The sequence below is a fragment of the Candoia aspera genome, chromosome 12, assembly GCF_035149785.1.
Source record: "Candoia aspera isolate rCanAsp1 chromosome 12, rCanAsp1.hap2, whole genome shotgun sequence".
NCBI classification, from domain to species: domain Eukaryota; kingdom Metazoa; phylum Chordata; class Lepidosauria; order Squamata; family Boidae; genus Candoia; species Candoia aspera.
Genome location: NC_086164.1, coordinates 12509721 through 12533082, shown reverse-complemented (window position 1 = coordinate 12533082; position 23362 = coordinate 12509721). Strand labels below are relative to the sequence as shown.

The window sequence follows — 23362 nt, the reverse complement described above, 5'->3', positions numbered from 1 at the left end:
TGCAGATTGCCCATCTCTGGCTGATGACACATATGTACCTGGACATATGAGCACATAATCCCATAAGGAAAAAGAACATATGCTCTTTGTCAAATCAGGTCAAGAGTTCTTCCAATCCAACATCCTGTATCACTTAGGAGCCAATTTGGTGGGTGTGAAAAGTGCACAGACACCCAGGCAAGAGGGTTCTTCCACTGCCGTTCCCCACCAATTGGTGTTCAGGGCATGCTGTGGTTCAGGAGCTCAGGATCTTAATAACGGTAGACAGTCATCCGTATGGATATACCTAATCCCCTTTTAAACCCTCTAAATTAGTAGCCACCCCCATATCTGAGGTCCGTGGCTAATAAGCCTAACTAAGAAAGTGGCAACCAGCAGAGCATCAGCTGTGCATTACCAGAAAGACTGGCAGAGGGACTGGCCAAACCCCATGTGTAATAACCGTGCTGGCATTAGCTGATAATACTAAGCTCATTGTGCAGGCCTTTTCACACTAGAGCAGTGTTTCCAACCTTCACAACTTTAAGATGTGTGGACTTCAACGCCCAGAATTCCCCAGCCAGCATGGCTGGCTGGGGAATTCTGGGCGTTGAAGTCCACACAGTTGCTAAGGTTGAGAAACACTGCTCCAGATTTCCACATTGCAAGGCAGTCAATTAGTTTTCCTGGATTCTTCGCAAGTAAAAGCACTTTTCTCACTCTTGGTGGAATTGGAAATGAATTGTGACATCATGCTTGTTTATGGGCTTCTTAAGTCTCCTTGCACGTTTGAAAAGACGCCTCTCTCTCCTTTTTGCTTTTGAGAATAGCTTCTGGCAGACCTGCCTCCCAATCAGCAGCTGCTGATTTTGGAAGGAGTCGGAATTCCCAGCTGGAAAATAGGTCTTTTGTAATTGGATAAAAATGCTTCCAAGGAGAGGGGTGTGTAAACAGCGGAATGCAACAGAATGCTCCCTTACCATTTTTACACTTCAAAACCAAACTGTGTCACTGGTGTTTGGTTTGGATGAAAGTAGATAATAGTAATACTGGAGCACCCACCACCACCTCCCTGCGCTGTTAGTTTTAACAACCTTTATTTTAATGGCTGGCCCACTGTGTGGAGAAACACAACTCCTTCCAGGCGCAGGAAATCAATAAGCAGCAGAAAAGTCTAAAGAAAATGAATGCATCCAATGTGAGCAACTGACACAGAAATTATTATTATTTTTTTGCTCTAAGAAGGACAGTAATAGAAGGCAGGTACAAGCCTAATAGAAACATAAAAAATACACACAGAAGGAGGAGAACTCATGCCCACCGACTTCCTATTTATAAATCAGGTTCCAGCCTTGTTTCTACATTTTAAAATGGGACTCAGGGATGGTTTTCATTATTTCCTTGTCCTCCAAACCACAGTAAATATTTGTGCTTGTAAAGCTTAACCAGCTGACTCTAATGGAAACGTGTATTTCATGCTTTGGGGATTGAAGAAAAGAAAGAGAAGCTTTCCGCTAATCCTGTTTACTTACGACTGCCTTTTTCGTTTTGGGTTTGGTCAGGCATCTAAAATTTGCTAAGCGTGGTACACAGATTTCTTTATTTCTGAAAAAAGGTTTTAATAGGCTTGCAATCTGAAAGAAAAGGGAGGGGTGTTGAAAGTTACCAAGCAAAATGCACACGTAAATACTTAAATTTAGCGGTGTATGAAAGGGAATATGTCTTGCTTTATTTATCTCTTGTGGGCAGTCTTTCTCTTGAGGGACCCATTTCCTTAAGGGTGACCTCTTAGGAGCTGCAAGATGACTGGAGCTGGACCAAGAAGTGGGTGGGGCACAAACCAATTTGGGCCACCCATTCTCTTTCTGGCCCTTCCTGTCAGTCCTCCCAGGTAGACCAGACAGGAAACACAACCAGATGAACTAATTCTACTTTATTGTAAGGCTACATTAACAGGATCTTGCAAGTCTGAAAGTACAAAACTCCCGCCCTCCCTATTTACTATCTACTCCCTGTGTAGTTAGGGCAGGTCCTTCCTAAGTTTCTTCCTCTGACTGTTACTCTGTTGTGGGCTCCTTTCTCTTTTATCTGATTGTTTCCTAGGCAGCTTCTCTCCCCCCCGCCCAACCTTTCAAGGCCACCCTCACATTCCTCCTTCCTTCCTTCCTTCCTTCCTTCCTTCCTTCCTTCCTTCCTTCCTTCCTTCCTTCCTTCCTTCCTTCCTCTTTCTGACATCCTCGGAAGGCCTCAAGAAGGAGACATAACTCTCTTAGCAGAATCCTTGTAGAATGAATAATTCGGTGAGGCCGTGCCCCCTGATTTAAACCCAGTTGACACAGTGGTTAAGATGCTGGACCAGGAGTAGGGAGAATCCAGTCCATCTTCAGCCATAAAAAATTCACTGAGTGACTTTAGACTCATCAGTATATCTCAACTGTACTTTAAAGGATTATTGTGGAGATGAAATGAAGGGGGATTTCTGTTTATGCTGCCTTGGATTCCAGGTGGAAAAGGGTGAGAGTTCTCCCACAGTCAGTAATAAATAAAAGAAGAGCACTTTTGGCTGCTGCAGAAACAAAGGATAGATGGAAACAAGGCAGTCTATTTGAAGAAGAGGGCAAATAATCCATTATGTAAGGCAGGAAGGGGGAAAAAAGAACAATACAGGAGGGTCTGAATCCTGTGTGTGTGCATAGGAATCAAAGCAGCTGCTGAAGTTTTTTGATTATGATTTCCAACTTTCTTCAATGAATATTGCTTTTCTGTGATAATCTGGGTGTAACTCCATGCTCAGTTCATCTAGCAAATGAAGCCAGTTTTATCTATGGTTTAGATAAAAAGTTAAACAGCATAATTTAGGAGCTTACTTTTAGGCATCAGAGTCAGATGAGTTTGAAATATTTCTTATGTATATAGAACTCCTCCCCCGGCACCCCAGATTTTAAGGGATTACAAATTATTATTTATAATAATGAGGAATTATGGGAGTTGGAGTCCACACATCTGAAAGTGGCCACGGTTGAGAAACACTGCTATGAAGGTAACTTTTCCCTACCTGCTGCTTTCTTGCTGTGTTGAGATGCAACTCCCAGAATCCCAAGCCCACGCCTGCTATGGATTTTGGGAGTTGTAGTACCAAAGTCTCAGTAAGGTACATCAGATTGGGGAACCCTGGTCTACAGCAGTATATTATTTTTCCTCCCAGAAGTGCTGAAATGCCTTTTTATACATATATTAGTCTTTCTGCCCCACTTTCAATAAGAGTTAATATACAGAAGTATTCAGCTGTATATTAACACCACCCAATTTTATCTATCTCCGGTTGGAAACAGTTGAGATGGTCATGTGCTTCCAAGGCATGTAATAGCATTTTAAAACATTTTTATAAAAAAATGCCTCATAAATAATTAACTTGCATGTGTGTGTGTGTGTGTGTGCCGCGCGTGTGCTAAAGCTTATTGCTTGATAAAATGTATGCTTGTGTCTCTAAGAGGTGTTTTTATGGTTATATATTAAGTTGGAGGAGAAAATGTTTGAATATGGAACTTGGGTTTTATTTTCCATGTGTGGTTTTCGTTTGTTTGAAGTTGGGTTTACCAGGGCAGAAAATAGAATTACCGTGCTGTACAATCACGTGACACTAATAAATGCTTCCTTTTCCATACATGTATTTTTCAATCAGATGATCACATTTTACAGGCAGTTAGAATTCTCAGTGAAACTTGATCAGAGGTTTAGTATATCAGAAGGAACAAGACCCAGTTACAGGAGATAGTCATCCGGTTGAGGTTCACTTCTGAGAAAACATGTGTAGAGTTGAGTTACAAGGAATCACCCCAAAACACACCTGCAAGGGAGTAAGCCCCAAAGGGAAACTTGTTAAGAATTGTATGTGCCAGTTTTTAATTAATATTGTTTCAAGCAGACTTTATCCAAAACTATGGTATAATTTTGGTAGAACCCAAAGGAGGTAGATCAGACTGAGCTTCTGTTTGCAAATGAGTGTTACTATTTTTTTTAATGTTCCCCTAAATTAATTTTTGACTCCGTGTATAAAGCTAGCATATCAGGGAAGTGAGAGTCTAATGCAACCCACAGCTTGCTAAGTTTATTTTCTATTTGCAGGGATGTCTATAAATCTGTATATCTTTATCTCTATAGCCAGAGGTGTCTGTTGGGGGAGCAAGAAGGTGGGAAAAGATGAGACAGTGTTGTGCCATTAAGATGCAAACGTTCTCTTTTTTTATGTCATGATGGACTTCATGGTGCAGTGTTGCTTTTGTCATCCTGCAGATTCCTCTATCTCTGCCTCTAAGAGAGACTATCCAAAAATATGATTCCTTCTCAGTAATTTGAAATTCTGTTGCCTCAAAGCTTAGATGCTTCTAATCAACCCTGCCTCTTTTCTTGGGAAATGATCATATGTTTAGTTCTAGGCAAGCCTGAATTTTGACACTTGGAAGTTATGATGCAAGTTACATGAATTATTCCTTTCTCTGTAGACTTTAAAACTCACTGTATTCCCCCAATTCCCCATTCTTCCTTGCAGCCCCGTTTCTCTCATGAATACAGAGACTTCTTTTCATTGTTTGTTTCAACTTACCCAACCCAGTCTTGGAATTTCAACTTTCAGCCTGGTCAGAGATGGAGACTTCTGGGTGTTGAAAATCCCAACACATCAAGAGGTTATCAGTTTGGTGAAGGCTGATAATTGGACTCAGAGATTCATCCCAGAACTGTTTGATTATGTTCCCCTGTAATAAGTAAGTATAAATAAATGGACAGTGCAAATAAAGGACAAGAAAAAGACATTTTATTTAAATAGGCAAATAGGTCAAGTAAATGAGGTATAAAATAGTTTCACAAGCTATAGCTTCTGTCAGTTGAGTAGTCAACCTTTAAATTGCTTATTCTATCAACTGTCTCTCTGCAAAAAAAAATAAAATCTTTCTTGCAAGTAGGCTTTTCCCCCCCAACAACATGAGAGAGATAATACATTCCAATCAGCTCTGCCGCGTCACGATCTTTGTAGGATTGCCAATCACCTGTGTTGCGTAAATCTAATGGTTCTTAGATTGTTCACTGAGTTCATTCATTCTTACTTGGGTGCTCTTAGGACAGAACAGGAGTTGAAGTTTCTCAAGTCTCCATTACAATGTACTAACCCAGGGAGCTTTTCATGACCAAAGGGAGGTTAAAGGGAAGCTATCACCATAGCAGCCCTAGGGAAGACCCCAGAGGGGAGGTGTCAGCTGTAATGTCTCATGAATGTCACCCAGAGGTGAGATTGGCCCCATCGCTCCTGGCCTTTCGGCGGAGTCTGAAGGCCTGGTTCTGCCACCTCGCTTGGGGTGGAGAGGGGAATAGATCTACATGGGGATGGCTGCTATAGACCTCCCACACTTGGACTGTTTTAGATTCTTTCGCCACTTGGACTTTTTTATTATTTACTCTTATTTATATTATTTATCACTGTAATTTTATATTGTGTATTTTATTCATTGTATGATTGTTGTTTTAATTGATTACTGTAAACTGCCCAGAGTCCCCCGAAGGGAGGAGATGGGCAGGGACAAATTGGATAAATGAATGAATGAATGTCACAGCGGGCCTTTAATTTCTCCACTCTTCCCCACAGCAGAACTACCATGACACCACCCTTGGTAGCTGAAGTAGACGAGATCATCTGCATTAGAGAGGCTCTTGTATTTTTAAAACTGGGCATGTCCTTGGGGTTCTCTTCACGTATAGTATTATAATTTGTTAACACACACAGACACACACACGTATAAACAAGTCTTGCCTGATGTGTTAAATCAGGATAGAACCTGTTAGCTCAGATAGAAACTCCTGTTAATTGTTTATTCTGACTTACAATTCTTATTATACTGACTACTTTTGTTAATTATTGAATATTTATTTTATTTTAATAATAGCTTTGATCATTTTTATTTACCGCACTAATCTAAACTCTAGATGATGTACAAAAGGCTACAACCAGAAAGCAGTAACACAATTTATAAAACAGTGTTTGAAAAAGACCACCATGTTAACACATACCTGGGGTCAAAAAATCATTCAGCTTCTAAAAACTGAGACAGTAACTAAATTACCAGTCAGTGGGGCTCACTTAACATTCCTGGGCCAGAGTTCTGTGGGAACTTCCAGGTCTTTAAAACCTTATGAAAGGCCAGTAGGATCAGGACCATCCAGATCTTTGGGGGGATGATGCTCCATAGGGCAGGCAAAGCAATTCAGTTGCAAACTATCTAATGATATCAGCATAGAATTGCGTTGACCTTACTTTCTGGTTTGCAAAACAGCAAGAACAACAACATTACAAAATGAATTTACTTTGTTAGAGATCAACAGATAGCAAGCTTATTGAAAAATAGCCATTGTTATCAGCTTTTCCAATGATAAATTTCAGGTGCCTTCTATTTCTTTTCTATAATTTACACTGTGCTTTTGTAATTTTTTTGTTGTTCACTATATAAGCTTATGGCATGTTTATTATTTTTGCAAAGAAAGGGGGGGGAATAAATAAGGCTGTAAATCTCCTCCCCCAGGAAAAGAGCTGAAAATTTTAAGCTTATTCTTGTGAAATCATTTGGTCACCTCACAATTGCTACAGCCCTTAGCTTTATTTTGGGGGGGGGGAGAGAAAATGGAAAGGTTTGGCTACAAAGATGTTGCCCAACCTTGTCCTAATGGATTTTAAGTAGCTGCCAAGGAGGACAAAAAACAGGCTGCCATGTCACTCAGACAGTAGTAGAAGGAAAGGTGAGTTGAGGACATATGGGACCCCATTAATAAATGCATGCTGTGGTATCTGTTCCTCCCCTAAGAAAAACTTCTGTGTTTGATGAAATGTTTGCACCAACCAACGTGGGGTTGAATTCTGGGCTGCAGTCTTTCAGAGACATTCTTCATCCGTGAAAGAGATGTCTATTTTCCCAGGGTCCTTGAGAATTTCTTTCAAATTTCTCCTGCTGGGTTTTTGAGCCTGCCTGAGGAAGAGGAGGTGGCGGCAGAGAAGGCGGTGACTGCTGTTTTTTGCTATTTCACATCTCCCTCTCCCTCTGAAGCCTCCAAACCACCCACACTTCCTAGTCTTAAACAGCCCCTTGAACAGAGTTTCCCCATGATGAAGTCTTCCCTTGGGCGTGAATGGAAGTGTGGGAAGGCTACAGAGGGGTGAAGAGAGGATTGTACAGTGAAGGACAGGATGCTCATGCACACCTTTCACCTACTGAATCACCAAAGAAATACAAGAACATTGCCCTCCACCCTTCTTTTCTTCTGTTTTGAAAGAACTTTGAAAGGAAATCGGTGTTCCATCAAACTGAGTTGCTAGAACAAAGAAAATGGGAGAGCAGTTTCCCGCAGTGCCCAAGAGTGTAGCATTGTTCCGGCCTATCAATGGTTGGTGGGCTTCTCATTCACTTTGAAGAGAGGAGGTGGGCTGGGTGTAATGCAGCCTTATCATTTGCACATTGCATTAAGCATTTACCGTGCTTTTCACTAGATGTAGTAAGGTGTTCAGAGATAATGCTCCCAGTATCATTCTAATGCCTTGTGTGCTAGACCCTTTCCAAGACCTATGGGTGAGGCTCCCTGGATCATAAACTTGCTTTCAGCTGCACAATTAGCTGGAACACGTTTTAGACTTTGCTGGGATGTGCCCGGTCTTGTAATAGTCTCATGTCCAAATCAGCTTCTTGGTTGGAGCAGTATCTTTTTGAACAGCCCCAAGAAATTGCTGGACTACCACTTCCAGAAGGCCCAACTCACACCGCCAGTGGTAAGAGATGATGGGTATTGTGTTCCAGCATTTTATAGGAGATACAGATTTTCCGTCCCTGTTGTAGAATATGACCAGCCAGTTGGATGCCATTGTATTTAGCTTGTCTTTCTTCTTATCTCTGCTGCAGGCTTCCCTCAAATTTGGCCAAATTCTGCTAGAGGCATGTGATGGAAGGGTTGCCCGTGTGTCCATTATGTAAACAGTTTTTCGTTTGCCAACCAAATAAAATAATTGGGAATCTCAAAGCATGAGTTGGTTCTAAAAATCCATGGAGTGAAGCCTGACTTGCATACAGCTCAGCATCAAATAATTACATTAGAGGTGCTCCTTCCATCCCAGCCACCTACTCTTTCATTGAGAAGGACACAATGGCTTGGAGCTCCCATACAGCGTTGTAAGGAGGGTTGGTGCATTAGTGCAAAACCGTGTTTTTATGAGAGTTGCCATAGCAATCAGGTTCTAGTTAACTGCTTAAACAACTTCACGTATGATTAATGTTAATTGCCCATTTTGCATGGCTGCCTTTTTTCCCCTCCTCCAGCCACTGAATTAGCCTGTTGTTGCCTTTGATCTGGGTAGGAATACAATGTAGTTCAATAGTTAGACAAGTGATCAGTTTGCCCACATGAAGAGGAGACAGAATCAAGTTGCAGGGAGGTCAAAGTTTCTCTCTCTTCCTGAACACCCGGAAGGTCACTCAGAGTTTAACTACATCTGGCACTTAGGAAATATGTGGACAAAAGCCCGCTTTTTGGGGGGAGGGGGAGGACATTGTTCTGATGCCACAAGGCAACTGAAGGCTTTCCAGAAAGGCATTTATATTTTCCCTGGGTTTAAAAATATAGTGGGATCATTCCTTTTGCAGAAGAAAAGTCCTACAGTACTTTCAGATTCCAACCAGAGTCCCTTCTTCATCCAGTTTGCAAAGTTTGGAAACTTTTGGGCAGCATGCACTAAGCCCAAGGCAAGTATTCTCAAATGTTGTACGAAAACTACCTAAAATGATCCTGTAAATAAATTTGTGTGACGCCCAACACCCTACAAGTTAAACAAATGGTTTCATTGGGATTAGGGTTGGACAAGAAATAAATATACCACTTACTTGCAATAATTAGATTTTAATTTATGCATCCTAGGGGTTCTTGAACTTTGCAATACTGCAGTAGTTCATTGTGCAGGAAGTGAGGAGCAAAGACTGCAGTGAGTTTGTCTGTGACCCCCTGGAGGGTCCCAACCCGTGGCTGGAGACCTCTGCCCCAGTGTAATTCGTTTGGGTTTGGTTTAGTGCAGTGTCTTAACTAACCCAGTTGTAAACCTCACAATACATGAACTCCCACTTGGTTTTCATCTTGGGCTCCAGAATTTAGACCCTGGTTCTCTTGGCTGTAGCTCTTAGATTGGGCTTCCACTGTTCAAAAAGCCATGAGGATTTCTGGCATTGCAAATATATATGAGTGGGAGAACAATTCCCTCTGTTACTCAGATGAAAGAAATGGGACCAACGGAATAGTACTGATTTGTACAATAGGAACTCAGAACTTCAGGGATATTCCTCTAAGACATGATTAATGGCCATAGGATTAGGTGAGGGTAAAGAGCGATTAAAGAAAATCACGGAGTGGTAGAGCCAGGTTCTGTTAGCCAATGAATATTAGTCACTTAAAAGGAACAGTGGCCAGAGATTCAACTTGAGTTTTCTTAAAATATCAGTGGAGCCTTAGTCCAGGACAAGCAATCTATAGTCTGTGGTCCCCTTGTCACCTGGAGCACCACCAGATCACACCAGTAAAATGTACTGAATAAAGGTTTAATATTCATGGTGCCCTTGGAGGGAGTGAAGGAGGGAATAAGAGGCCTCTGGCTCTCATTCTTATCCTAAAACTCTCAAATAAAAAGCAAAAAAAAAGCTGGAAAAAATCCCCTTCTGGAGACATCACAGCATCACCAGAAGACTTCCTGCAGCCCACTGAGAAAGTTAGTTGCAGTTCCAAACTCCTCAAATGTTTCCTACCCTCCATTCAGTCTGATAAATTCTTCATTGACTGGAATGTATGCAGTGCTTTCATTGGTATATCCAAAGGTACAAAAATTGGTGGGTTTGTTGTTCTTGTTCAGGCAGCTCCTAATGCAGATTATGGTTGGGTTCCTACATCCCACTAAGCTGTCTTTGATTTCATTATTTCTACTTTGTTTTATTATTATTAAGCCTCTGTTGCCTGGGTTTAGACATTGCACTAAGCTGTAAATATTGGTTTACAAGCCACGATGGCTGGATTCAAAGCCAGCCTTCCCAAAATTATAACTTATCATGATGTATGAACCAAAAATAGTGTGTATAAGCCTGTAACAATTGTTGTGCAGTGGCAGTCTAGAGAATGCTTGAGATGTAACTCCACTGATGAACGTGTGGAGTAAACAACATAGATGCTTGAGAAATTACTTTAATACAGAGTAAAACGCTGTTGGAGGATTAAAATAAACTTTAATAGGCCGAACAATGACTCGGTTAAGATAAAAAAAAAAGGATAGTAAGGAAGGCTAGTAGGAAAGCAGTGTATTCTGTTACTTAATTCCAAATGTGTTGGCTTAACTTGATTGTAGATTGGAGGCTAATACTGTTAAATGTTTGTAAAGTTAACATCCATTCTTTTCCTTATTTTCTCATTGTTAGACTGATTAATTACTTGCAAGAGGGGTGGTCATAGGAATAGATTTTTTTTTTCTATTTCATGTTCATTCTCTAAAGACAAATTATGAAAATGATCTGTAGATTCACTTTGTCTTTTTAGCAGTTCTCCTTTTTGATATTAAGATCTCATGCCTGTGGCATTGTTGCATTAATGCTGGTGCCTCTATTTTAAGATTACATGACCAGGGCATATGTCCCCCACCCTCACCCCAAATTACATTTCTTAAAAAATACTCAAAACTACACCCCACAATTAACTACTAAGAACAGAAAACAAAAGCAAACTATCAACAAACTCAGAAGAACACAATGACAAACAATAACAAGGAAAAAAGAAGAAAACATGGCATATCAAGCTATATTGCCCATGTGTCAAGCATTGAAGAATATATTAAAATTTCAAATTTAAAAGAAAAAAGCTTTTGTTGTAAAATAACATGAAATGTTTGTCAAAGAGAAATGTGTCATTTTTTTTCATTAGCAGAAAGAAAAAGGGTTAGGGTTAGGGCTAACCCTTTTCAAACCTGAGTAGATTACACATGTTGAATCCAATCCTTAATATCCGGAATAATAGTCTTTTTCCAATTTCTCAAAATAATTCATTCTACAATTTTTTTTATTTAGTGCTAATTCTATAAAAAACAAATTATAAAAAGTTCTACAGATCCAACTTGTATTTTTAGTGTTTCTTCTTTTTAACATGAAAGCCTGTGTGGTTGTTGCATCAACATTGGTGCCTTTGTTTTGAGTTGATGTGACCATGATATATTTCCATACAATCTCTTTATCTTCATGAGCTGCAGACCTGGAGGGCTTTGGGGTGGAATTTGTCATTTTATGTCTAATTGTAGTATTTCTGAATTTTGTTCTGAGACATAATTTGGTCACTGTTGTGTCCAGAGAGTCTAGAGGGATAGGATTGCTTTTATACAGTACCACATGACATGATTTGACTGATTTCATTCACTTTTTACTTTGCAGAGTTCTGTGGAACCCAAGTCTTGAAAGTTTCAGAACTGGAATGGATTTCTGGCCCTATTCCAGCAAAAAGAAATTATTGATTTGATCTGATCTGATCTGATCTGATCTGATTTGATTTCTATGGCCATCCAACTCAGAAAAAAGTAACTCTGGATGGCTTACAATTGGCTAAAAGCAAAAAACCAACATAGGAACTAAAAGCAAAACACAATAATACCCAGAACCAAAAAACAGAATAAGAAAATACGTGGATAACAAAATAAGCCAAACATTGTATAATCTGTTCAAATAAACCTTTCATTCTAGGCTGGTTCATCTCATGCTCTGGCACAGTGCCCAGGGGAAGAAACAGGTTTTCATGGTTACAGTATATTTCTAGTTATACCTAAAAAATGCAATATATAATACAGAATATAATACAGCATACATAATTAAAAGGACTGTAATCATGCTTAGTCTACTTTGTTGTCAACAGTGCACAAGGTCTGCTGGCTACAGATACAGACTCTGCAATAGCAAGAGTTATTTGGGGATCTTTATTTGCCCCCAAAAGCTCTACCTAGGATTTTTCTGTCTGACCTGAAAATGAGCTAGAAAGAGTGTTAGTGTTAGTAGCTTGTTATGAATGTCTCAGTAAAAATTACAACAAAGCAAAGCATGATTTGATGATTTAATGCTCCCATCTTTACAAGGACAAAGCTTTTCAGCATAGGGGATTTTGTGATATTTACCCTCCGACACTGCTGATGGTGATATATTAAATGACAATAGTGTGAAGGCCCTCTGAAATTTGTTGTTTGTAAGTTGGGCCAAATATAATGCTGGCTTCAAATAAAATTTACTGTGACCCAATTGAGCTCTGAGTGACATCTTACTATATTCTGTTTGGAATTTTATATTGAAAATCCTCTGAGAAGTATGCTTGCCTGATCTTCTCCTTGGGTCATCAGTACCTCACTCGAGAATCTCAGCTTTTCTCATTTGTCTTTTATTTGGTGTTTTCAAGAGGAATAATATTTGTCTGTCAAAGCTTAAGGTTGGAAGTGAGCTTTTAGCCAATATCCGAACACACATAGCCATGCCCTCGTTTCAATTGTTATAAGCACTACCTCTGAACAAAGCAAGGCTTGGCCCACATTTAGCTACCTGAAATAAGTTCCTTAGGAAGCTGGTCTGTACCTGCAGAGAGTAAGGAAGGTGATCTTGACGGAGATAGGCCAGATCCATCACTAAAGCAACAAGGGGAAACCCATGGCTTAAGTCCAAAACGAAAAGACATGCTCAAAAGACTCAGGCAGACACCTTCATAATTCACATGAGTATAGGGGGCAGGGGCTGGGGGGAGTAAAGCACAGTCAGACTTGCAAGATTTCATTACTATAGCCAATATTAATAAAAATAATCTTCATGTGGAGTTGAGTTCATGTGGAGTTGGTCTACATAGTAGAGCTGACAGAACCCGCTCTATTTTCCCATTGTTAATACCTGGATTTAACTGAACTCCATAGGTATAATCAGAATGGTGTATACAGTCCACCTTCCCTTAAACTCTTAAAGCAGAGAGATATGGATGTTACATTATGTCATGCCCCTGTATACTAGGTTTTATACGCTTTCTCTATTTTTACACAGCATATTTTACACAAGTCCCAAATAGGACAAAATCTTTGTGTTCAGTGTAAATGATGCAAGTACACCGTTTGCATCATGGTTTCATGACACATGTGTGATTATTTGCCCCCCATACTCTCATGCCTTGACTTGGGCATTATAGTTTGGCACTTCCTGATCTGTTAAGCCTTAGTTTTGATGGTGCCCAGAATGAGAAACTGTGGTTTCAGCAGTTCGATCTGGTAACCAAAAACTGGCCTGTTATAGAAATTGGACCAGCTAGTCTAGTACCATGACAGGAAGATATGGATTGTGAACAAAGAAACACCCAATCCAAAACAGCACAGTGATTTATATGTTTGCTTTGTTTTTAGAGTTGGGTTTTATTATCTCCCTACCCCCAATAAAAAAAATAATATTGCTGAGCATAAATAATAAAGTAATTAAGCAAAAAAAAGAAGCCCCTTAATAATTTGCTAGCAAGCAATCACCATTCAATTAAAGAGCAATTACATGGTTATTTGTGCCCTGCAAAATAAGGCATTACTGAAATCAGTAACACAATCAATATTTTCACTGCAACAGGATGCGGTAGAGATGGACCTTTTAACCTGTACTGATTAAATTGTCATCAGACTGTTTCCTAGTTAAATCACCACATGTTTATTTGTCTTGATTAGTATGTAAATTTACATCTGATTCTAGTAAATTTGGGAGTACAGCCATGGAGTTCACCAGAAAAGCTTTTTTGGGAGAAGGGAGGGGGTCCAGATAAAAGTTGCTTCTCAATGTTGCTATTGTTGGAAGTCCAATACAGTTCATTTTGCCCTTGTATATGGAAGATCTCTGTCCTAACAGTCAGGAATCACGCTGAGACGAGGAGTAGGTCTCTAGTGTTTATTACTGCTACATAAGACAGAAAATCCTAACAAACTGAAGAAGCGTGGGAAAACCCAGACAGATAAACCCCAAAAGTCAAGGTGGGTCTGATCTGTGTCTCTTTGAATGGCTGCTTAATTCCTCAGTACTACGCATGCATTTTCCCCCCTGGATAGAGTCCCCCTCCTGCTTGCCATCAGTACTCATGACAATCTGTGTGCATTGCTCAGCCTTTACATGCTAAATCACAGTTTGTGCAGCTTTAGTACTGAACTTCAAAGCGTACCTTGAGCTTCCTTATACTGTATAAAGGCAGCCTGGCCAATGTTTCACATCTTGTGGTTGCTGATGGCTCCATCAAGTCAATAGGATATGATTTAGAGTTGTTTGACCGAGTTGAATTTTCTCTGTCTCCCACAGAGGTAGAAGTAGTGCTGTCTCTTGTTCAGACAAATCAAGATTTGCAGTCTCAGTTCAGTTGTGGCTTCTGATAGTTTGTTGATTTTTAATCATAAATAAAGCTGCAGTGGAAGATGCATGAAGAGTATCCAGTTTCACTTCTAAGTGTTAGAAATTGACTGAAACTGACCACAATAGACACATCTTAAAATAAATTTGTCAGCAAGCTCTGTCATATAACAGGAAGAGCAAATATTGTGGGAAAGTTGTTGACATAAAAAAGAGAAAAGATATAATATTTCCTCAGAAGAACCGGTGTATTTCCAGTAACTTCTGCTGATCCAGTTTTCTTGGAGTGTTTTTCAGAGAATGCAGTGTTCCATATTCGGTTCAACCTGACAGTCCTGAAAATATTTTTCCAGTCAAAGCAACCTCACTTTGTGCAGCCATTAGCCAAAACCTCATTAGCTCATGAGGCATTGAACTGAAACTTTGGTCTATGAAAATGGATAATAAAATTAATCCTCCACAGAATTGTGTGTTTTGGCCTGCTGTCTCTCCAACTGAAAGCAGGCTTACTTCAACAATTGTGGGTCATTGCAACCACATATAGAGAGAGCAGTTGTTACTGCAGCAGTTGTTCTGATAATTAGCTGGTATAGTGAACATAAAATGGTAAAAATGCCCTTGAGTCAAGTTCAACTCCTGGCGACGACATGGACACAACTATTTGGTTATCTGGACAAGAGTACAAAAGTGGTTTGCCATTGCCTTCTTCACTTAGAAAACAGTCTTCATTTAGGAAACAAAAATGAAATGCATAGATGTATGATGGGGGATATAAGCAATAGTACTTGTAAAAGATCTTGGATTAGTAGTTGACTGCACTCTGAATATGAGCCTGCAGTGTAGTATGTCGGCACAAAAGATAAAGGCGGTTTTAGGCTGCATCAACAGAAGTCTAATTTTCAAATCATGAGAAGCAATGATTCCAGTTTATTCTCTTTTGATTGGGCCCTTTAAGAAGGATTCAGAGAAATTGGAACAGGTCCAGAGAAGGGCAGTGAGGCTGATCAGAGGACTAGAAAGTACATCGTATTAAAGGAGATTGAAGGAGCTGAGCCTTTAAACAAGACAAGTGTGTTTGTTAGAGAGAGAGAGAGATCGCAGTCTTCCTCTGGAACTTAGATTGGCCCCATCCTTCCTGGCCTTTGGAAAGGCCCTGAAGACATGGATGGCTCTGCTGCCAGGCCTGGGGACACAGCAGTGGTGGGGAGGTTCTACAATGGCTGTGTTGAGCTGATGTAAGGTTGGATTCTGCCACTGATCATGGTTATTTTTGTTTTAAAATGATTATTGATGGTTTTATATGTTTGTATATTGGTTTTTAACCTTTTTTTTATTGGATGGTTTTTTATGCCTGCTGTGAGCTGCCCGGAGTCACTTAGATGAGATGGGCAGCCATACAGAATCTTTCTGTAAGAAAGAAAGAAAGAAAGAAAGAAACCCGCCCACCCACCCACCCACAGAAGCACCTCAGGGCCTGTTCCTTCTCATCCCAGACTACCAAACATGGCATAATGGATTTAAGTTGCAAGAAGGCAAATTATAATTGAACACTAGGAAAAAAAATTCTAAGGGTGTGAGTGATTGGCAGTTTGCAGACTTAAAGCACACTAAAATGCAAAGACGAAGAGGAGGAGGTGTTTTCATGAAACTAAAATACGAAAACACCTCTGGTATCAAACTTTAGACGGGAAAATAAGATGCCAGCCAAAGCCACTGGCGAAATGTCACCACAGAAGCTTGTCTGAACCTTGCAGAAGGTGAATAACAAAATGACCAGGTGCATTTTTGGGGGCACAGTGTTCCAAACTTTGGGACTACCACCAGCAAAGCTTTTAAAACATGCCCATGTTTTTTGCAAGCCACCAGAAATGTCCCAACACTGTGTGAGAACTTCTGCATTAAAGCAGACCAATCCTTTATAAGTTCTATCGTGTGAAGGTCCTGCCCATTTTTCTGCACATTTGAATGAGGATTTGTGAAGATGTGAAGAATAATTGGTTTTGGACCCTTGCTTTTTGCTGCACAGGAGCAGGTCTCTCCTGGCTGGAAACCAAGATGGGGTGAAAGGTATTGATCTGTGCAGTATATTTTATATCATATTGTGCTGTATTGTATTGTGTAGGACTCTCCAGAGTAAAGAGGGGTTGTTTTGAGGGGGGAAGCACTATGCAAAGATGAAAATTTGATCTGCTGTAAATGAAACAGAAAAGATTTTATAGGCTAGCCCTAAAACAATAAACCCAAGAACGATTTCACGATGTATGTCTGAGAATGAGAAAGATGCATAATAAAATCAACTACTGTACTACACACGCATTTTGTCAAATCATGAATACAGTAATGGTACCTTTGTGTCATAATACCAGATATCCCTGTGTTTTTAATATGGAGTTTATCTCCTTTTGATCTAGAACAGTGTTTCTCAATCTTGGCAGCTTTAAGATGGGTGGACTTCAACTCCCAGAATTCCCCAGCCTAGCTGGCTGGCTGGGGAATTCTGGGAGTTGAAGTCCACCCATCTTAGAGTTGCCAAGGTTGAAAAACACTGCTCTAGAGTTTTTAACTGTAAACTTGATGGAGTGAAGTTTAACTTCTGTTTCTTTGAAAGCAAGGGAAGTAATTTATTTTCCAGGATGAGGGGAGGCAGGGGAGGGAGAAGGATTGTTGGTGTGAACCTTCCACTTCTTGCTGCTGGTACAAAACCACATTTGTCAAAACTCAGTTCCTCATCTGGGTAAAATTGATTTCTATAAAGGAGAATAAGAAGGGGGGAAAAAAAGGGAACGGTCAAATTTTGCTAAGTCAATAGGAAAGGCATCAGATGCGTTTAAACTTGCGTGTGTGTTGTCATTTTTAAGCCTAAGTGAGTCATGAGTTCCTTTGCCATATGTAAATTTGACTCACAGATACTCTGCCTGAAATATAATGATGCTGCTAATAATAATAATTAAAACTAAAGCGGATAATAAAAGAAAAACAGCTATGTTCACCAGCTGGTCCTGTATTTGAAGTGATCCTATCTTTGAAGGGTAAAAGGGGGAAACAATTTGCGTTATTTCTGTGCATATAGGTAGAACATGCAGATGTGATGTAAATGGTCCCAATTCCTCTCTCTCTGGTAAATTCATTTCTTCCTCTTTAGTCGTTGTAGGTGGGCACACTAAGTGGTTGAGCGCATAAGGCACCTATGAGTTTTCTGAGTTGAAAAAGAATCTAACCATTGTTACTGCAAACTGGCTTGTTAATAAATTACAGCAAGGAAGCAGTAGCCTGTCTGTCTTTCTGCATCGTATTCCTTTTTCATAGAAGGCCTTTGATCACCCCCAACAGTTCTGGTTCGAAGATTCTGTACAAACTTGTTAACCTTGCCTTCCTCAGATTGGTGCTTTCCGGATGGGTGTGAGATCAAAGTTTTCACATTTTCCAGCCAACTGACTGAGAATTTTGAGAGACTTGCTCCACATCTGGAAGGTATCACGCTAGGGAAAGCTGCATTAACCCTACATAGCTGCGAATTGGATTCACACAGTGTGCTAAGCTGAGGGTTTATCCAACTATGATAGTGTTTTGTGAATTTGGATGACTTCCAGATCTGTGGACTTCAAATCCCAGAGTTCACAGCAATGGCCATGTTGGCTGGGAAGTTGAGATCCATGCATCTGGGAATTGCCTAAGTTGGGAAACCCTGAACAATTGTATACTTAGTCAACCACAATGGCTTTGTTGCCCATTAGTAATGTTGTATTTGACTTGTCTAGTGGAAAATATCAACCAAACATATGTTACTACTATGAGTGATACATTGCCTAATGTTCTGAGGAGTGGGCAGATGCCATGCAAATTTTCCCTTCTTTTATATTCCAGAGTGAGGTTCATAATTAGTGCTGGGATTGAACAGTGTGAGAGTTTGGCAAGGACATGATTAGTCAAGTCCTTTGGAGTGATGTTGGGGAACCCCAGTCAGTCTGTAGAGTGGGCTACTGGGGTTGAAAAATCAAAGAGAAAGATGGCTGCAATCACTTTGGGAATGGGCTCCAGTGTACAACATCCTTTAAAAGATCTATGGGGTCAGTAGGAGGGCTGCTGCCCTGGGGGGAGAGAGAGAAGGGCACCCCCCCCCCAAATACTCAGCTGTGTGATCCTGATCTGGGAACCGTTATAACAGTTGTTCAGCTCCTTTTATCAAAGGTGAAGCATACATTATGCAATAAATTGACTCTGTTATAATTCTAGATCATTAAAAGGCAGATCAGGAGTTAACATTTATCTTCTGTAACCCAAGTTTCATGAAGGCATTGTTTACTGATGTATACATGTGCTCAGGATAGTCAGGAAGGTAAAGTCCTTTCTGATTCGGTGGATCTCTCAGCATTCAGAACATCTTCTGGGTGATTGCTTGTGGAAGGAGAAGTCACTAAAAGGGGAGGTATTTTCCCCATCAGTAACAGTAATGCAGGACCATCATGGTAACGTTTCCCCAAGATGGTTTGCACTTGGAGTGAAGAGACCTGGCTTTAAAATATCAACATCCACATTGGCTCACAAATCTCATTAACACAGAATGCCACGAAGGATCTGTGGGGTAGGAGAGAAGTCAGTGCACTTGGAATTTTGAGAGCCTGGCTCCATGGAAGATGTGGCCAGTCACAACGCATACGTTTATCAGAGGCAGAATACAACCTGGAATTAATGTTGCCTTATTGTTGATGGGGGAAGAGCAAATGAGACCTTTCTAAGCAAAAAGCATAGAGCTGAACCTACCCATTGTTTCTGTAGTCTAAGGATGCTAGCGGGCCTTAGGTGAGATCCGGAGAAGGCATTAGTGTAAATTAGGCAGTTTTTTTAAAGTAATTTTTTTTTTAAATCAGGGGTAAAGAGCCTGTGGCCACCAGGGTGCAAGTCCCTATTTTAAACAGAAACTGGTTTAGCTGTAGCAGAAAGCTTCAGACAGCATACTAAGCCGAAAGCAAGCAGCCCCTTTAAGCCTTAGCGTGATGTATGAGTGAAGTCACTGGGTGTTTGGGAATGATCTCCTCCTTCCTCACAGGGTTGTTAGAAGACTCAAAATCAGTTACACCATCACGAAATCTTGAGCAGAAAAGTGGCCTCAAACCACCAGGAGCTGAGAAACAACTGGTCTTTCTGTTTGCTCCCAGGGGATGTCACTTACATTTTTCTTTACGCCCCTTAACAAAACCTTAAGAATGCTGTGGGTGATTTGTAACAGGTGATGGTGGGTCACTTTTGAGGACAGAAAGAGTTAAAATTCTGGAAGCTGAAACCAGAAACCAGCCAAAGGACTGAGCTGGTCAGGGCCTTAGAAAATCGATGCAAAGTACATTGCTGATGCAAATCCTTTTGACAAAGGAGCACTTAAAGTTTATTTTCACTTTTGTTTCAACAGTTCACGGCCGGGGAGACCCCCCAAGCGCTCTCTGGGGGTTGCGATACAAGAGAACACGCGTCTGCTTCCCCACGGAGTACCGGCCCTCTTATCACCAGGGCTTATCTCCCCAACAGGTAATAAAATCCTTTGGATGCTTCGCTCCCTTGCTTCGTACTGTGCAGCAGTTGAAATAAACTAATATTGATCTAACTGCCTCGTCCTTCAGGGCTTTTTCAAGCTTTACCAGAGGTTACATTATTGGATTTCTTGAGCATTCATGAAACCTCTCCCCAGCCCCTCACCCCACGTGGCGTTGCTGAGCTGACTAAAACCTAATGGATTTGCAATTTAGTTCTTCATTAATCGTAATTTCCTTAAAGGGAAAGTGCCATTAGATACTTGGTCATATGATATGGGCAGAGGTTGATCTCAGAGGCTGGAAGACTGCAGGGGTGCTCTCTCAGAAGTATGGTGTCCAGGGAAAATTTTTCTCTCCCTCCTCTTGTTTTCATCCAACTTAGAAGCTATTGTGGGAACCAGTAAATAGCAGGTGAAGAGCAGCTTCATAGTTGTGGGAAACATCAATGGTGTTTTGCACCAGGAATGCAAAGTGGTAAGAGTGTAAAAAGATGAGCAGAATAGATTGCAAGGAGTTGTCCATCTTGGTAGACCTCTTCTTTGATTACAGAATGGGGAGCTTGATGTGACATAGGGCAAGGATGCAGTCTCAGCGTGGCTAATCTACTGAACATTGCTGCTTGCAGCAAAGAAGAAGATACTGGTGCTTCCCATTTCATATCCCAAAGCTGACTAAACTGGCAATTTAAGCTTTCTTAGTGGGACAGCATCCTCTGCTGTGCATGAACCTTCCCTTTGGAAGTGCAAGACTGGCCATCACTGTCCTCTAATACCTTGCTACCATCTTTCAGCATCTGCTGCCTGAGGTAGTCACCTTAGTTCGTCTAATGGTAGGACCAGGACTGTCCATACGTCTGCCAATAGAGTCCCAAGTTGCAAGCAACTTGGGCTTGTTGCAACACCAGCTCTCATCACTTTGGTGTGTGGCAGTTGTGGCCATTCCCAATATTGGGCACATGCCTTGAAATGTCACCCTAAGAACCTCAGTTTAGCTTCCAAAATGGATGCAACAAGTGCCTCTCACAAGCAAATTGTCCCAGAGATCACAAAAGCAGTTGTACATTGGACCCAGGTAGCACTGCTATGAGAGAGGCAAAGCCATTGCAATGTGCAAGTCGGTTGCACATGTACATAAAACTCCTCCCGAGTCCCATCAGTACCTCTCCACTGTAGTATGTTGCTTAAGGTTTGGACCCAAGACTGCAGACATAAGACTGCCTTCTTCTATTTCCCCTACAACAACAACCTTATGAAATGGGTTGGACTGAGAGAGTGACTAGCCCAAGGTCATCTAGGCAGCTTCCATCCCTAAGGGAAGACTAGGACTCAAGTCCAGCTACCTGAACCAGAACACCAAATTGTCTCCTTTTTCTCCATGGATGGAATGCTGCTTTGGCCCGTGGTTATTCTTTACCTCCTCCTTACTTGAGAAGAAGAAGGGTGCTTGGTGAATTGGAACAATATCAGTGAATCTTAACTAATCAAAATTGCTACAATATCCATCAAAATAACACACACACACACACACACACACACCCAGGCTGTTTGAATTATTCCGTGCCTGGCTGTCTGCTGTCAAAGGCAGATGAGGAAGGCCAAGGGAAACAGAGGTAACTTAACAGTGGCTGGTTATGAAGCAACTCTAACTGCATATTGAGATGTTCCCCTGTACAGTACAGTATTTCAGGATGCAGATGATACACATTTTGTCACTCTGCTGCAACCCTTGGAATACCAAAATAAACAACAGTGGGGACATATCATAGGATTCATTCTGTAAAACTGTAGCCTGGGCCATGAACAATAGCCTGACATTCTGCCAAGGCAGCTTTTCCTTGGCATACAGATGAAATAGTAAGAAGAATAATGCATGTTTCATTTCCATGCTGTCTTCCTTTTCAAAAGCCTCCACACTTCACTGTGGGAAACATCACTGTTAACATTGATGTTTCCCACAACAAACACAAAAAGCATGGCCAATGTATGCGTGTCAACAATGAATCTTTAAACACCCTTGTAAATGCCTTTGGAAAAAGCAGCGCTGATTTTGAAAAGAACCTTCACATGGCAGTTACAAGATATCAATCATCCATCTCTTGTTCCCTTTCTCTCTCCGCCTCTCTCACGCACATATGCCGAGCTTCAGAAACACTCCTATTAAAACTGGAGGCCAATCATAGCTCTTCAGGTCTTGCTTTGCTTTCCTCCTGCCTAAAGAATGCGAACAGTTACAGATTGTTTTCAAAGACAATTCTGTAGTGAGCTACTTCTGTTTCAATGCAGAAGGCTAATAAATTAATAGCATTAAGTTACAAGCGGCATCAACGTTGCCCAGTTCCACAAAGTCCAGATTTTTTATTCCTTCCTCTTGGCTTTTCCCCTGTGGCGAAAGGATCATTGCTACCCATGCGCTGTCACTGTGATAAATGGCACATCCCTCAGTACCCGCCGTTCCATCTGCCATGCCCTCGGACTAAGCTGAAATGAGGCTGGTCTTGTACTGTACAGCAAATAAGCTTCCAAGTGGCACCTTGCAGGGCTTGTAGGAAAACCTGTTTGTTTTTTTTCTTTTTCTGTGCATTTATTAAAATTGTTCTCAGACAATGAAAACATTGGGAGTATAATATCTGTGTCTGCAAACTGCCATTATTACATTGACCAGTTAAAGTGAAATTGGAGAGGGGAAATTTCAGTTGATGGCTCTGCAAGTTAAGGATGCAACTTAAACGCTTTAAGGTATATTTTGTTTGGGTATTTTATTTGGAAACAGTTCCTTTCCCCCAGGTCCTTAATCCCTGGTATCAGGATATTCATCGCTGTGATGGAGTTCTCTGAGTCTGGGAAAGGAAATAGGTGTTTCCAGAATAGTGCAGAACAAGAATAGGTGGATGCTGTTGTGGTATCAAGTGATTAACATCTTCCCCATTTAACCAAGGCTCAGGTAGAAAGAGGATCAAGAGCAACAGTGAGGCCCTGCCTTAATGTTTTCACTGATAAATGAGGGCCAACAGACATGTATCCAGTTTCCATGGTTCTGTATCCTAACTCTTCGGCTGTCTGGAAATGCACCTGATGACTCAGAACCTTGGTACCTTGGCTGTGAGCTGCCCTAAATGACTTGGTGTCTTTTTGGTTCTTTACCTTTTCATAATAATGTAAGGCAGGCTTTGCATTTTGAAATACAGATACCCCTTAGCTACTTTTGTTTCATTTTGATTTTTTTGCAGATACTGATTTGCTTCAGGGATGGAGGGCTGAAGTAGATCAATATTTGAGGGGTGGGTACACTGCAGGTAGTCCTCACTTAACAACCATTCATTTAGTGATGGTTCAGACTTATGATGGTGCTGGAAAAAATGACTTATGACTGGTCCTCACACTTATGACCATTGCAGCGACCCATGGTCACACGATCACTACTTGG

The 23362-nt window shown here is 40.9% G+C and overlaps 1 protein-coding gene across 1 annotated transcript in view; it reads left to right on the top strand.

Annotated features, from left to right (window-relative positions):
* DACH2 (dachshund family transcription factor 2) overlaps positions 1-23362 on the top strand; it is a 286703-nt gene that overhangs the window by 123656 nt on the left and 139685 nt on the right. Inside the window, exon 2 of the mRNA XM_063313700.1 lies at positions 19819-19934. Coding sequence (XP_063169770.1) covers positions 19819-19934 — 116 coding nt within the window. The remainder of the gene's footprint in view (positions 1-19818; positions 19935-23362) is intronic.